At 49.5% G+C, this 16,741-nt stretch overlaps 1 protein-coding gene across 1 annotated transcript in view; it reads left to right on the forward strand.

Moving 5' to 3' along the window:
- Window positions 1-2,957: 2,957 nt before the first annotated feature.
- LOC117005408 (heparan sulfate glucosamine 3-O-sulfotransferase 3B1-like) overlaps window positions 2,958-16,741 on the forward strand; it is a 29,242-nt gene continuing 15,458 nt past the window's right edge. The window contains exon 1 of the mRNA XM_033077005.2: window positions 2,958-3,481. Within this exon, the coding sequence (XP_032932896.1) occupies window positions 3,039-3,481 (443 nt within the window). The 5' untranslated portion in view covers window positions 2,958-3,038. The remainder of the gene's footprint in view (window positions 3,482-16,741) is intronic.

Consider the following 16,741-nt stretch of genomic DNA (forward strand, 5'->3'; position numbering starts at 1 on the left):
GTAGGACACATGGGAAGAGTCACCAGGGTGGATGTCAGGGAGGTGAGCTGACAGACCTCACCCTTCCACTCTCCTCACTGTGGAATCGATCACAGAATCACAGAACAGTTTGTACTGGAAAGGACATTAAAGATCATCATGTTTCAGTCCCCTGCCATGGGCAGGGACAGCTTCCACTGGACCACGTTGCTCCAAGCCCCATCCAACCTTGAGCACTTCCAGAACTGGGACATCCACATCTTCTCTGGGCAGCCATCATCTTGGCTTGAAGACCTGCTGGGTTCTCTGCTTTCTGCCCTGCTTTAACAAGTTCATTTTGCAGAGCTGGGCACTCTGCAGGCTCATCTCAGCAGTGCTGCATTAAGTGCTACCCCTTGTCAGGACCCCTTCCCAGTGCCATCTGTCTAATCAATAATCATCAAGAAAAGGATATGGAGACTGTAGTGATGCATCTCAATTAGTTATTGATTAACCAGCCAGCAAGACAACCACTGCCCTGATTCTAGGGCACAGAGCGTACCCAGCTGTGCATTTCTGTGCCCATTTCTTTCCAACTCTGTTTCTTCAAATTTTTCTTGCTTTATGCCCCCATCAGTGGCCACGGTACACATGCTTCTGCCACAGCTGCTGCCTGGGGCATGTCAAGCATATTCCAGGAGCCAAGAGCAAATATTGAGCCCAGCTGAAGAGAAGGCAGCAGGAATGGAGGTGACCTGTGTTCTGCTGAGCTGCAGTGTGGGCTCCTGCTGCAGCCAGTGAGTCAGTCTGGAGGATGGAGTCACAAGTGGCTCCCAATCCAGCAGTCAAAACCTCTCTCACCCACACTCTGTGTTCCAAGGAGAGCCCAGCCCTCTTCCTGACATACCTCTGCATCGATGCTGTTTCTGATCACTTACCAATTTGGCATTCCTAAGGGGAAAACTCCTGACATCTGACTGTTGAAGATACAATTCCAGTAAAACCTATCTTGGGGCTATTTTTCTTAAAAAGCCAATCCAACTTTTACAAGCTACAGCTGACAAATATTAAAGGCTTAAACCAAACTTTCTGTGACATTTTGTTGATGTTATCCTGGCTGGTGCTGGTGGATGTAAAGAACAAGGAGAATTATTCTGTCTGAAGGGTTTCCCTGTTAGCTTGTGGCTGTAGGAACGTGCAGTGGAGCAACCCATGTGTGGAAGCAGCAGATTTTCTGTTCAGAATTGTGCAAAACATCAAGTGCAGAGGTGAGTAAACCTGGGTGCAGGAGAGGCACTCATAGAACGATTGCTGCCCACAGCTGTGATTCATGCATTGCCAGGAGCTGTTCTCTTTCATTCTATTCACAATTACCCATTTGGGCCAGCTGGCAGAGCTTTGCCAGCACACTGGTACTGATGGAGATTTGGGTGGCCTAAACTCTGTGTTAATCCACTGAGCACCTTTTAGAGAAGTCATATACCTCTCAGGGTCTTATTTCCCCTCTTCAATCTACTTGGTTTAATTAGTTTGTAAACTCCTGTTTGTAGTTTCAGATTATTTTACAAGATACTCACACCACAGCCAATGTGATGGAAACAGTTCACTTTTGCATAACAGTTCAGGAATTGATGTACAGTTGATACATTAATAAGTCAGAATAATTCTGTTGCTTCTGACACACAAAATTAGGGCTCTTCATGGTGAAAAGATTCTCCTCATGTTTGGGGGGAAATATAAAAACAAATTAAAGAGGTTTCAGCAAAACCTCACTCTCTCTCAAAGCAAAAGTTCTCTGAAAGCAGCAAATTCTGTACCAATATTTATGCATCTTTTAAGAAAAAGATGCATAGAAAAGCTTCCCAAATACATTGGAGCTGTAAGTAATGTGATTGCTGGGAGAATACTGGCTAGAGCACTTCCATAGAATGTGCAAAATCCCCATCCCTGGAGAATGCTGGAGCAATCTGGTCCTGGAAAGGAAGGTCCAACAGCTAGTGGTATTGCAGCAAGGATCTCCTCAGACTGATGCTCTTAATTTGCCTTTCAGGACCTGTTGTGTTAGGTTTGGTTTCTGTATGTTGCTCCCATAATATAGACTGTGGCAAATTTCACCAGGAATTTTTACAGGTGGGGATTTCAGAAAATACAGCATGACAGAAGGTACAGCTGATTGAAAAGCCAACTCATCAAAAGAACAGGCAAGTCATGATATCACAGAATAGTTTGGGTTGGAAGGGACCGTTAAAGGTCATATAGCCTGCCACAGGTGGGGACACTTTCCACTAGACCAGGTTGCTCCAAGTCCAATTCACGCTGGCCTTGAATATTTCCAAGGATGGGACATCCACAGCTTTTCTGAGCAACCTCAGCCAGTGTTCTATCACCCTTATTGTAGAAAACTTCTCCCTAATATCTCATCTAACCCTGCCCTCTGTCAGTTATGCTTTGACTGTGCTAAAAGGTTTGTCCCCACCTTTTTTATAATCCCCCCTTAGGTACGGAAAGACCACAATAAAGTCTCCCTGGAAACTTTGCTATCCAAGTATTTGGGGGTCAGGAGGAGAAAAAAATGACTGAGATGCCCCCGACACCGTTATGTCCCCAGTGCCTGACCCCCAGCTGGAGATTCCCTGCAGCCGTGAGAGAACAAGGCCCGGGAAATGCCAGCCTGGAAGTGGATGTCCAGCACACGGACCCCTCCGGGAGCCGCCCCAGGGGTGCCGAAAGGGCCGCGCGACCGCAGCGGGCGACGAAGCCGCCGCCTGGACAGCGCTGCCCCACCCCCTGCCCTCGCCATCAACCAATAAGCGCGTCCGCTGCTCGCCTTCGCCCCGCCCCTCGTTATTATGCGAGAACCCGCGGCCGTGATAGGCTGAGGTCACCGCCCGCCCCCCGGGCTCCGCCCCGCCGCTGCCTGCGCTGCCGGCGGCGGGAGACGGTGCTGGGCGGGTGGCAGCGCCGGGCACTCGGCGGCGATGGGGCCGTGCTGAGGCTCCGCGGGTGCCCATGAAGCGCCGGGCAGAGCCGAGCCGAGCCGGACGGGCTCCAGCCATGCATCCCGGTGCGCCCGCGGGCACATGGGGCAGCGCTTGAACCGCTGCCTCGATGTTCCCGTGGCGTTGCCGCCGCTGAGGCGGAGGCTGCTGCTGCTCTTCATCATGCTCTTCCTCTGGCTCTATATGTTCTACTCGTGCGCCGGCTCCTGCGCCGGGCTGACGGCCCGAGGGTCACCCGCGCCGCCCCGCGCTGCCCCGCCGCTGCCCCCGCTGTTGCCGGGAGACCCCGGCGAGGAGAGCAGCCTGGAGGAGCAGCGGGCAGCGCCCGACGCCGGCAGCCCCCTCTCCAGCTTCTTCAACGGCTCCGGTACCAAGCGGCTGCCGCAGGCCATCATCATCGGCGTGAAGAAGGGGGGCACGCGGGCGCTGCTGGAGTTCCTGCGGGTGCACCCCGACGTGCGCGCCGTCGGCGCCGAGCCCCACTTCTTCGACCGCAACTACGAGCGGGGACTCGCCTGGTACAGGTACGGGTCGGGCCAGGCAGCAGCCCCGCAGCGGGACGGGGCTGAGCGGGGTCTCCGCCGTCCTGCGCTCCCCGTCCCGCTGCGGGGATGCGGCCACACCGGGCTCCGGAGCAGGTTGGGGAGCGCCCGGGGCGAAGAGTAAATGTTCCCCTAAATGTTTTTCCCCGAAAAAACAACCTAAAAAAACCCACCCTAAAATATAATAAACCGAGAGCGTAACTTGCGGTCCCCGTTAGCCCAGGCGGCGGCAGGGCGTCTGCAGGTTTTCGTTTTCCGCGAGTCAGTTTTTAATCTCTAAATGAAGGTTAAATATTAATTTAATATTTTTAAACTCTCTTATTCTGCTTCCTGGTCTTTTACTGGAACGTATTTTTCCTGCAGCTCAGGGTGTTGCTGAGGGATGACTGGTGTGTCTCCCGTGTCTGCATGGGCTCGCGGGCGGTGCGCTCAGCAGCCGCATGTTTGCAGGGATTTTGACCCGGTTTTGGGTTTTTTTGGTACCCATTGGTGTGGGATTTGAGCCGTTTTCTTTTTTTCCCCTTTTATTTTTTTTTTTTTTTTTTTTTTGTGTGTGTGGGGGAGGCGAGGTGGGGAGGATTTACCCGTTTGGGAGGTTTTTGACACATTTTGAAGGGGTTTGACCCGTTCCGGGAGCCCTGTCTGGGACTGGCAGGCGGCAGCTCCACGTTCCAGATGAAACTTCTTCCTCGCTCACTGCGTTCAGCCTCCGTTAACTTTCTCCTACCCCGTAATCGTCTCCGGAGCTGATTGATTGCCCGCGGTCGCGATCGCCAGCCCGGCGCTGGGCTGCGGAAGCGGTGTGGGGTGTAGTGGGGAACGGACGCGTCGGGACGGGGTGAACCCTTTGAACTGGGAGAAAATGATAAATATCTGGCTTGCATCCTGTAAGGATGGATGTAATTCTTAGTGATTTTGCGAGGAGCCGCCCGGTCCGGGATGTCTGTGTACGGGTGGACTCCGCGGAACGGGCGGCGGTGAGCGCGGAGGAGAAGCGCGATCGGACACCGAGCGAGGGGCGACCTCCGTTTCTGTGCCTTTCTCACCCTTTTCGGATTGAAGTTTCTTTATCACGGGTATTTTGAATATGTCTTTCTACTGAGTGTTTACAGGAATGCTAAAGGAGCAGAGATGGAAACTTTGAAGCTAGATGGGAGCTATGAAGTTACGAATTGTAACCTCTTTGTAGTCTTGAAACTCCCACCCGGCAAGTCCGATTAGGTTTATGTCTCTTTCTTTAGTGTTGCCATCCTTCAGCATTTAGTGAAATGAGTTCAGGATAAGATCTAATGAGGAAGAAGTAATTTTTGAAAGCTGTTTCGTTTTAGGCTATTCTGTCATCTCGGTGGAGGATGTAGTGTGTTGTCCCACAGCAGCGCAAATGAAGTCTTTGTAAATTCAGCTGAGTTTAAAAAAGTAATAATCTTGCATTTTGGAGGAGAACTTGCATATAACAGAGCAGAAAATCTGTCAGGATTTATTAGCAAAATGGTGCTATATGTGTTGAACTCTGTTTTTAATTAAGCACCTAAATTAGACCATAAAATGGTTGATTAATCTTTTACAAGTTGGAGGTGGAAGGGGAGAAGGAGAGAATAATGCTTATGATTGAGTTCATCTGTTATCCCAGATGTAGTGGGTGAAAGCCATTATTTGAAGGACACACATTATTTTTAAAGTTGGAAAACAGGTATTGTGTTTAACTTCCTAAAGTTCACCTTGTATCAGATGAATTTTAAGCTGTGCAGGCCCTATCCCTGCAAATACACTGTAGTTTTTCATCAGTATCTTTACAAAAGGGCTGTTTTAGTTGAAATCTGACAAATCTTGAGGTCTGAATGGTGATGCTCTCAAGCAGCAAGGGTAAGTGATGCTGGAAGTCTTGAAATCAGTCATGTGTGATTCACCCCGAAGATGGGAGTGAATGGCTGTCTGTGGGACTGGGACCTGGGTCAATTAGGGGGGACTAAAAAATGCAAAATACTTGGGGGAGGATGAAAACCAGCAGACAAGTTGTTGTATATGGTGCATTATTTCTAACTTAATTAGAATTAGATGCAGAAGTTTGTTCCTATAAATTTCATCATTAGAAGTCAAATCCTATACATTAGTAGCTCCAAGCTCTTGCTGACTTTAGTGAATCTTGGCTTCTCAGCACTCCTCAAGAACATGTTTATTTCTCCCAGACCTAATGAGGCTTTTATTTATTATCTTAGTATCAATAAGGAGAAATGTTTATATTTTCTTGTTAGTGGTTCAGTACAGTTGGATTAAAGGTGCTATAAAAGGTGCACGGTGTCAGCATCGTGTAGTGAGCTGGGCAAGCCTCATCTGTTTTTCAGATCTTTTGCTCAAATCAACTGTACTTTGGAACTGGGGGAGTTACTGTGTCCTCAACACCCGGAGTGCAGTGTAAATCTAATTGCCTGGCTTTGAAAAGATGAAGATAGAATTTTTGACCCATGTCTCATTTGAAGTGTATTTTAGCTAACTAAAAATAATTTAGCTAATAAAAATTTGTTTATATTTGTTAGGAGTTTTTGTTTAAGTTGTTCCTGCCGTCTAAAATCTTATTTTTTCAGATTTTCAAGATACAGAGGCATTCAATTTAATTGTTTAGCTTGATTAATTATTATTTTTGGAGATGATTGCAATTAATCCTGTTTAACTACTTACATCTGCCTGAAGTTTTCATCTATCAAAAATAACTTTAGAAGGAGGGAACACAAACTTCTCCTTGCTCCATCTTCTGTCAAGTGAAATGAAATTTGTTTCTGTAGTGTGGAATGCAGAACACCATCAAGTGGTGCTGTGTATCATTCCTGAAAGGCAGGGGGAAAACAGGAAAAAATAAATTTCTTTTTTTTTTTTGATAGTGAGGTAACTAAAATTTAGTGGAAATAACTTCTGTATGCACATTGCAGGGTTTCCTCCCCCTGTAATGAATACAGCATGTTAACTGCTTCTAGTGAAAATATGTAGCATGACAGAGGAGAAATGGGATCCAGCCACTATTGCAAACTAGTTTTTTGAAGTGCCTTGAATTTTTGGGTAGTAGAGAAGTTCCCTCTTTGCAGCAGTAGGGAGTTCAGCTCCACAGCCTGTGTGCATGTGTCTGGCTGAGCAGCCTGCAGGGATGTCGTTGTTCTCTGTGGGGTTTACTGTAGAGCTTGGTGGGGAGGAAAGAAGTGTTTCTTGCAAGCCTAGAAAATCAGTTGTTGAATTTATTTTATTATTTTCTTCATTTGATTCAACAATGATGCATTTTGAAATGTCCTAGGGACTTGAAAGCCTGTTGTTCTATAATTAATGTAAGAAAAAATGATTGTCATTAGTCTTACATGTTTTGGGGGGTTTTTTAATTACAGTAATTTCACGAATACAAGCCGCAGGAAGAAGACTAAAATTTTGGTGGAAACCCGGAAATGCGGCCAATATTCCGGTGCGGCTAATCTATGGACAAAAATGTGATATCTGCCCTTACCTAGTATCATGCTGGTCCAGTCCCGAGCCAAAACAGTCTGAAATCCATGGTTTCCCGGTGTTCCGACGATGAACCAATCAGAGAACAGCTTATTGCCTGCCTGTGGATGGCGGCGTTACTGAGGGGCGGGGGGTGTTATCGGGGTGAGTTACCTCGGCAGTTCGATAAAAGTGTGTGATATTTCTCTGTACTTTTTAAAGTGTTTTCAGTCTTGTGCGGCTACGGGGCTGGCTGGGCTCGCAGGGAGAGGGCTGGGGGAGCCTCTCTCCCCTCAGGGAGAGGGGTACAACGGCCGCTCCCCCCGCGGGCTACGAGGGCTAAAACGGCCGCTCCCCCCGCCCGGCTGCGAGGGCTAAAACGGCCGCTTCCCCCCACGGGCTGCGAGGGCTAAAACGGCCGCTTCCCCCGTGGGCTGCGAGGGCTAAAACGGCCGCTCCCCCCGCCCGGCTGCGAGGGCTAAAACGGCCGCTTCCCCCGTGGGCTGCGAGGGCTAAAACGGCCGCTCCCCCCGCCCGGCTGCGAGGGCTAAAACGGCCGCTCCCCCCGCCCGGCTGCGAGGGCTAAAACGGCCGCTTCCCCCCACGGGCTGCGAGGGCTAAAACGGCCGCTTCCCCCGTGGGCTGCGAGGGCTAAAACGGCCGCTTCCCCCCACGGGCTGCGAGGGCTAAAACGGCCGCTTCCCCCCACGGGCTGCGAGGGCTAAAACGGCCGCTTCCCCCCGCGGGCTGCGAGGGCTAAAACGGCCGCTTCCCCCGTGGGCTGCGAGGGCTAAAACGGCCGCTCCCCCCGCCCGGCTGCGAGGGCTAAAACGGCCGCTCCCCCCGCCCGGCTGCGGGGGCTAAAACGGCCGCTTCCCCCCACGGGCTGCGAGGGCTAAAACGGCCGCTTCCCCCGTGGGCTGCGAGGGCTAAAACGGCCGCTTCCCCCCACGGGCTGCGAGGGCTAAAACGGCCGCTTCCCCCCCCGGGCTGCGAGGGCTAAAACGGCCGCTTCCCCCCCCGGGCTGCGAGGGCTAAAACGGCCGCTTCCCCCGTGGGCTGCGAGGGCTAAAACGGCCGCTCCCCCCGCCCGGCTGCGAGGGCTAAAACGGCCGCTCCCCCCGCCCGGCTGCGGGGGCTAAAACGGCCGCTTCCCCCCACGGGCTGCGAGGGCTAAAACGGCCGCTTCCCCCGTGGGCTGCGAGGGCTAAAACGGCCGCTTCCCCCGTGGGCTGCGAGGGCTAAAACGGCCGCTCCCCCCGCCCGGCTGCGAGGGCTAAAACGGCCGCTTCCCCCGTGGGCTGCGAGGGCTAAAACGGCCGCTCCCCCCGCCCGGCTGCGAGGGCTAAAACGGCCGCTCCCCCCGCCCGGCTGCGAGGGCTAAAACGGCCGCTTCCCCCCACGGGCTGCGAGGGCTAAAACGGCCGCTTCCCCCGTGGGCTGCGAGGGCTAAAACGGCCGCTCCTGTGCCAGCACAGAGATGTGGCTCCGCTCGGAGCTCAGCTGCCTGCCCGCGCGGCTGAGCAGCTGTTTAAAGGCAACGCGGATCCATTGGGAATGCTCGCAAAATGACCACACTATTGTTCCTGTCTTTTTCGGCTTGTAAATAAAGGGTGTGTCTTTTTTCACTTGGAAACAATGTTTCCGAGGTCGGCAGTAAGCCAGTAAGCCCCGGCGATCCCGCGATTGTGTTACTAAATGACGACTTTGTGAAAGTTCGCTGGGAACTAAAGTGCGGCTAATATTCCGGGTGCGGCTTATCTATTAACAAAGGCAACAATGTTGCCAACACACCAGCAGTGCGGCTTATATTCCGTGCGGCTTGTATTCGTGAATTTACTGTATTATTTTTAGCCCAGTGGGCTGTAATGCCTAGTCCCTCCTGCCTTGGGCTGAGCCATTGCCAGCCCTACTCAACATCACTGATTTATATTTCAAGTCTGTAGCTCTCTGCTAGGAACCCTGTGCCGTGGCTGTACCGTCTCTAACTGTGACAGCAGGACTAGGCTGAGCTCCTCTGACTCTAGCAATGCACCAGGGAGACTTCTTGGCCTTTTTTTCTTCTTTTCTCTTATGGAAAATTCTTAAAATGCTGGTGCTTTGTCTTCCCACTACTGCTAAGTTGCCTTGATTCATTCTTCTTGCTGAGACTGGGTGATTTGGATCTGCAGGATCAGGCCCTGTGGTATGGTGGTGTGCAATAAACTGTCAAACATGCATTTCTTAGACTCCCAAATTACTTGGACTTTAGTGTGCAAAGTGCTGCTTGATGGCAATTCCTAAGTCAGAAGAAACTTGCTTATTTTTTTCCCTACAAGCCTCCTTTTTTTTTTTTTTTCCCCCTCCCCAAGAAATGTGTGGGGTACAAGCTGGTGCTTGCAATCAACTGGACTGGGAGCAAGGGAAGAATAAGGAAATGATGGTTAAAAGTTTTGGTTGGAAGCCCTGATGAACCAAATCTTGAGCAAAGCAGGATTTTGCCCCTGTGTTTGGCCATTCTCTATCATCTCAACTTTAGTGAAGGTTTAATAGCTGCTGCTTAATTGCTTTCCCAGTGAGCCTTGGACTTGGCAGCACAGACAGAGCCATGGTTGGTTTCCATTGAGTATCACATGGTTTACTGGCCCCAGGAAGTTTGGGAACAGTCCTGATACTCTCAACTGGACTTTGGGTGAAAATGAGCAAAGACTGTTTCCTCTGGTGCATTCCCATGAGTTGTGCCCTAAGAGACAGTTGTGTTCTCTGGGAAGGTTTTGCTGAACAGCTTTGGTATTGAGATTTCCTTTTCTTGATGTGAAAAAAAAAATTCAAACTCAACTATTGACCTTGCACTGTGTTGTGCTTAAGCAAGCGGGGACTTTTAATGGTCCCCTCAGAATGTGCACCGAGTTCAGTACCCCTCGGCCACTGCAGTAGCTCCCTATGATGTGTCCTGAGCTGCTGTGTAGCGCTGGGAGGAAAATAGCCCCTCGAAAGAAGGGTTGGGCTACTATAATCAGTCAGCAAGGCCCTTGTGTTTGCATGGGATCATTCCTTTAGATCTGAGGAAGGTTGAGTTGTTCAAACAGATGGCGAAGATTATTTGTGTTGCTGGGGTTTCAGTGCACTGCTCTGTTTCAAGCAAGTTGCCCGACATGACGCACGTGACAAGTTCTTCCCAGCACGACGCTGGGGGGGATGACATTGTCTGTTGTGATCAGGTTTCATGGCCTCACCTGTTGAGCTGCTGAACTTTTCAAAGTTGACCAAGCGTTGGGGGTGACGGATGTGGATGGTGGATCTGCCTGGCTAATCGTGTTAGCGCAGGACCATGTGGCCTGCTGGGAGCATTGTGCTCCTTGGTGTGAAAATGATGGGAATGAAAACTCATGGGCTCAGCTCTGAGTTTGGGATTTATTATTTTTTTCTTTTCAAGTGGGCCATGGCAGGTGTCTGTAACACACACCGAGTGCTGGATATCTCAAAGCACTTCCAGGCAAGGCTTTGTTTTTAAAAGCATCCAGCAAGCCCTGGGTGCAGTGGCTATAGAAACTCCACCCGAATCACTGTTCTTTGGAGCTGTATTGCCAATCTGCCTGATGATAGGAATGTCCTGTATTTGGGCCTCTCTTGCTGAGCTGCTCTGTTCATTTGAGCCTGGGTTTGGGGCTATTTACCCATCCCAGCTACAAAGAAATCTAATTTACTGATCATTCAGCATAAGATATTCATGTCTCCTGGTGGTATGACTGTGGGTGACCAATGGGTTCAGGTGATAATAAATGAGCCAGGGCCATGTGAGATGGGTAACATATGGGTCCAAGGATCAACAAATAGTGGGGCATGTTGTCTCAGTGATGTGATTAGTGGGTATGGGGCTATCAGCTACTACCTGTTGTCACCACGTGGGGTGTGAGGATAGGCTGGAGAGGCTTCTTCCTTGGTTTGTGGGAAATGACTAAGTGCTGTGCTGGGTTCTGACCTGATGCTGATGACTGTACTGGGGCTTGCCCTAACCGTTGCAATTCCAGGTCTTTCAGCAGCTTGCTGTGTGTTTATTAGCTTGCAAGAAACACCATGTGCTTTTTAAACATGCTCAGCCCAGCAGCAGGGAAAATGGACTTTATCTTAGCTTTCGTAATGGAAACAAGGGGTCTTGTGATAAAACATTGATTATCAGCAGGCTCAGAGGAAGAGTGAGATCAATTCAGGACAGGCATTTGTGTTGGTGTAATTTTGCCGTCAGGGAGTTACTCCCGGTCTGAAGGTGGTGGGGAGGGGTGCAGAGACAAGTAGGGAAGGGCATCACATTGTGCCATGAATCAGATGAGGGGAAGAAAAGGTGGTCAGCACAGTCCCTCTGCCTGCACCTAGAGAGAGCAGGGTCTGCTTGGCTGGGATGTGCGCTGTATCTTAGTCCACTCGTAATAGTGATCCAATGGGGGCAATCTCTCCTGGTGCCACGCTGGATTTGAGTGTTCCCCATGGTGGTTTTCCTCTTTGGAATAGCACCGAAGGAGGAGGAAAATGAACTCCGTGATGATGATTTAGCATGTGGTGCCCTTGTGCTGGAAGATGTGAGCTGGCTTGCTTGGCTGCTGGACCTTTGTTCCTGGACTTGTGGCCTCAGCAACTGTTCAGAGAAGACCAGAAACTGGGGTGTTTGGGTCTTTAGATGATGTTGATGGGAATGTTAGAGGAAAATAGGCGTACAGGTGCTGCTGGCAGATCTCACACTGATCTCTGGTAAATTAATACTTCCATTTTTTAGATCTTACTGTCAAGATATGTAAGCATGGCAGTGCCCTGCCATGTGGTGTCTAGGGAAACTTTATTTAGAGAAAAATAATTCCAGGTTCTGCTAAATGTTTTACATCTGCGCTAACTCCCTTGGAAATGCCCTGGAACTAGCCTGCTTCTACAGCAGTTTTTTTCTCTCTGTACAGAAAAGGGAGGGAGGAAGAACACCTCTACAGAGGGATGGTGTGACCTAGCCCTGGCATCAAGGGAATCATGGCTCTGTTTGACAGCAGGTCTGACCCAGAGTTTAATTTGCAGCCTGTCTGGGATGCAGAGCTGCATGGCTGACCCTGGCGTCCATGTGGCTTGTACAGTTTCACACATGGAGCCCGGCTTAGCTCTCCCTGTGCTGGTAGGTGTCATCCTCCCTTGTCCTAGTCTTCTTATGAGTGTTGTGCTGATAAAATTCCGTAGTTGTAATTTGTCCAGGCTTCTCTGCTGGTACTGATGCGGATTTCTGTGAATCCACCAAAGTGGCTGGTTTGTAATAAAAGTGAGCAGTTGTAACCTTTCCCTGTAACTGGCACAGGCTTTGTATTCCTGTCAGTGCAGCAGGCAGCTCTTCCAGAAGAAAGGGAGAACTGTTGTGCTCAGGCTTCCATTTTTATATGCCAATGTACAATACTGTAGGTGGGTATGTGCATTTGATAGATCTTTCCTAAAAGAGAACACAAGGCCAAATCCCGCACTGCCACAAACTCGGTCCAACAGTACCAAGCATGACTGTACTCTGCTACACCAATTTCCTTTAAAAAATGAACTTCTTCATGTGATGTTGTCTCTGATGAGGAGCTGAGTCTTCAGCAGCATATGGTGACAGACTGAACCAGGTCCCCAAACATGGCTGTGTGTAATGCAGTCCAGAACTCTGCTTAGGGAAGGGCTTCAAGATCAGACCCTCAGTGTGTATCCATGTGACTGTGCAGAAAACATCCCTGCAGAAATCAAAATCTGTTAGAATTATTAACTTAAATAAAGCAACTTGACAAGTTTTATATTTAAGTCCCAAGCTTTTAGCCTCTTTTGATTATCAAATGCAAATTTGCATTAAAGCTTGAAAGTCTGGAAACTTGAAAACTTAAAACTTCAAGTGTGGGTGAATGACACAGGGAAGTGTAGGAAAAGTGCTTTGGAAAAGTGCTCATTTAGTGAAAGGGCAATTGCACTGGGATTAAGCTGCAGCAGTATTTGTTATTTGGACTGGGGTGGCTGCGCAGGTTCAGAGCGTGGATCCTCCTGTCACTAGGGGGAGGACAAAACCTCAGCGTCTTCCTCATAAAGTGCTTTGCTGCTTCACTGTGCTATTAAATATTGACTTAAAAACTGGCAAGGCCTGCAGCTTTGGCATGACTTCGGTTTGTTTTTCTAAAGTTGTATTAAACTTGGAAGGAAATCAGGAGGTGTTGGAGTAAACAGGAGGTGTGTCCCAGTCCTTTGGTCCCGGAGTGGCTGTACATGGTCCTCAGCTGGTTTGTACGCAGGGCTGGGAATGCTGTTTCTGAACATGAATTGCAGAGGGACCCCATGACTGTGCTGTGCCCTGTGTCTCTGTGTGTTGGAACAAATGTGCTGCCTGACACTGGGGTGCGTGACTCTGCTCTGAACCCGCTGGTGCCACGTGTAGTGAATTGTGCTAGATCAGAGCCAGTCTCCTGAGTGCTAGTGGATTCCCATCTTCCACAAGTGGGTTGGAATAGAGCAAGCTCATGAAGGTCTCACCTGTGGCCAGTGGGGTTGATATCTGGGTGGCTCTGAGCATGTCTGGGCTCCTGCTCTGGCTTTACTATGGCTGGACCAACTAAAGTGAGCTGCAAAAAGCCAGGCAGCCTGGGCATTGCTCCCTGTTGATGATCTGCTTAGCAAAGTCCATTTTCTTTTTTCCCAGTGCAGTGCACTGAACTTGTTGCAACTTAACACGCAACTTGAAACGTCCTTTTTCCACGCCTCCCCGCCCCCCCCGCCTTTAATTTCCCTCTTGAGCTGCTCTGGTAACTAATGAGCCTTGGGCCGTCTGCATAGCATTTGGAAAAGCAGAGGGAATAGCCAATACGGAATGTTGAGCAGGAAAGGAATCCTTGAGAGGAGATACCAGCCTTGCCAAAGCAGAAGTGGATTAGCCGGTTAGGAGTTTGCTGCAAGCCGGGAGCTGCTGTCTGCTCCAAAGCCTGGTAATTACAGGCTGGTATTTCCCGGCCAGCCAGACGCGCAGGAGGAGCCACCAGCCCCGCGTGGGTGTTCGGACATGCACCGGAGCCTTGGCTGGCTGCTCTGGCTGCACTGCCACTGCTGCCTCCCCCTAGAGATGATTGCAAGGTCAAACTGCTCAATGCAGTGTAATAATTAATTAGGCTATATATAAACAGAAAGCTCATGTGGTCCTAAAGTGGATTAAGAGTCTTTGAGTTTCCTTTTCTCTGCCTTCCTCCCCACAATCTTCCTCTCCCAGGCTTCCTCTGCGAGTGAGCCCTGCAGTTGTTGTAGGCTTGGCTGTTCAGCAGGGCTCACCAGTTGGGTTAAGCAGCTGCACAGCTGAGTTGGAGCCTAAAAATTATTGTGGCAGAGCAAGGCCTGCTCTGCCTCACCCAGTTCCCCCATGAAACCCACTGCTGGTGCCGGAGGACAGGGCACATGCCAAGTCTCTGCCTTCCTGGAGTGAATCACTTTACTCAGGGGTGATGCCTGATATGGGAATAGATGCTGCCATTTGCCTTCAGTAACAGGCATTCTGAAGCTCCTGTTGCTTTGAGACTCAGTACAGCAAGAGCTGAACTGGACAGATTTTCCCCATCGTGGGGAACATGGGGAAGCTTCAGTGTGGTGTTCAAAACCTCCCTGAAGGCATGTTTGTGTGGTATTTGCAGAATAGAGGGGGAAGAATAAGCTGGGCTGAATTTACTGGAAGAACTACAGGTTTGCATGATATCAAAATTGATAATGCTGTTTTATTTATTTTCTCGCATATCTATCTAAAACTGGTCAAAACTCTCTCCAAACTCCAAATGTAAAAAAATTTAAGGTTAACATTTACTTAAGCTCTATGTTATTTTCAATGTAGCTGCAGAAACATCTTAGGGAAAATGAAAAATCAAATTTCTTAATCAAGCATAAGTGATTAAGAGCTGTCAAGGCAGTCGGAGAAGGGCAAAGCAGCTTCCAGCTCTTCCAGCCCAGGACATATTCTACAGCAGGGGCATGTACATGCCCTGACCCCATCAGCAAAGTCTGATCCTTGGTTTTGCACAGGGAAATCCTTGAAAACCAGGGAGACCCCACATCTGGCTCCAGGAGCAGTGGGGGAGTGAACATCATCACTGCCTATGTTTGCTCTGCACTCTCTTCTGCTGCTTCCTGGGCCATCTCCTCATGCACATTTAGTTGACTGAGGGCCACCACCAGTGAGGACTGGTAGAGGAGATGCTCAGGGTGATGGGCTCCATGTGAGGGGCTGTGTTTTGGTAGCGTAGGTTGTCCGTCTCCAGCTCCCTGGGTCTCCAAGGCAGAACTGGCTTTTCTCACTTTTCAAGCACCAGGCTGCATCTGGACGAAGAGAGAAAGGACTTTGTGACATGCACAATGGAGTCCCAGATCGGTTCAGCCCAGGTCGGTAGGGGTTGGGATGTCACTTTGAGAATCCAAGGGGGTAGAGATCAAAGGTGTGGGTGAGTCAATTACAATTCATATTTGGTTCATCCATATGTTTGGGTATTTGAAAGACTTCAATGGTCACCCATTTTGTATCTCTTATGCCCATTGATTTGTTAATCTGACACTTGGTTTCATCTGAATAATAATAGCTGTCATGCAGAGTCCTCAGTGTTCAGAGAAAAGTCATTTTACTTGAGTTATGCTCTAACACCGTGGCAGACTGGCCCACAGTGCTCTTTATGTAGAAGGGCTTGAAGGACTTGGGGATCATTCAGCCCCATGGCTGGCTCTGGAAGGAAATTGGTTCTGAGTGAAAGCAGGGTGGGATGCTGGAGGTTGCTAGTGGGCTTTGGCACATGTAGTTCTGCTCATAAGGTCCTTCCTGGTTGTCACCATAGCCATGGACCTGCCATTAAAGTGTGTGGGCTGTGAGGAGATGGCAGGGTTATACACAAAGACAACACAAGCTATCAGAAGTGGAGCAGGCTCTCTTAAATAGTGCCTGAGTGCTCTGGGCTGGATCAAATCATTGTATGGACATGAGAAGTCTCTAATTATGTGAATACCTTTTTAATGAGAAAGCAGTGCTTTGCATCTGTTGTACTTGCAGCAGAGCATCTCCACCAGCTGAGCCTGCTCTTTAAAGAGCTCTTGGCTGGATGTCATTGACTGTTTATGACCATGCCATGATCCCAGGTAATGACTGGGCAGAAAGGCAGTCTGCAGACAGACCTGCTCCTTCATGTTTCCCTAATTCGCACCAGTCTCCCTCCTTCACTGGGAATTTCTCTCCTTCCCAAGGCTGGTTTGGTTCCTTCTCCTTTTCCCAGAGGCTTGCAGTGTCACTGGGGACCCAGTGATGTGATGGCACCACAAACCTGCAGCCTGATTGCTTCAATGAGCATGCTGGGTTTTCGTCCTGGAAATAATTGTGTTTTTTGTCTTTGATGCTTGATGTGAGGTGTCAAAAGGAGAGAAGAGTCAGGAGGTTCCTCCTGGCCTGTCTAGAGATGCTGGCAGAAAAAATCTCATTCTGGACAAATATTTCACTGCCCTGGTCTGTTTACCATGGAGAGATCTTGATTTCCAGTGCTACTCCTTTATGAGAGTGAATCCATTAACAAAGGAGTTGAGGTGACAATCCCATTTGTGTTAAAATGCATTTAGGGATCAGTACTGAGAGGATCACTGGTGTATTAATTTTCCAGGCCTTTTGTTCCAGTGGGTGGCAAAATTAGCTCATGTCAATGAAGGTCATGCTGATTGGGCCAGTGCCCAGATTACTGATGGTTCAGGTTGTGGTTGGTGCTACCCCTCCCTTCTGAGAAGGAAGCAGGAGACTTTGAGAGAAGTTAA

The sequence above is a fragment of the Catharus ustulatus genome, chromosome 20, assembly GCF_009819885.2.
Source record: "Catharus ustulatus isolate bCatUst1 chromosome 20, bCatUst1.pri.v2, whole genome shotgun sequence".
NCBI classification, from domain to species: Eukaryota; Metazoa; Chordata; class Aves; order Passeriformes; family Turdidae; genus Catharus; species Catharus ustulatus.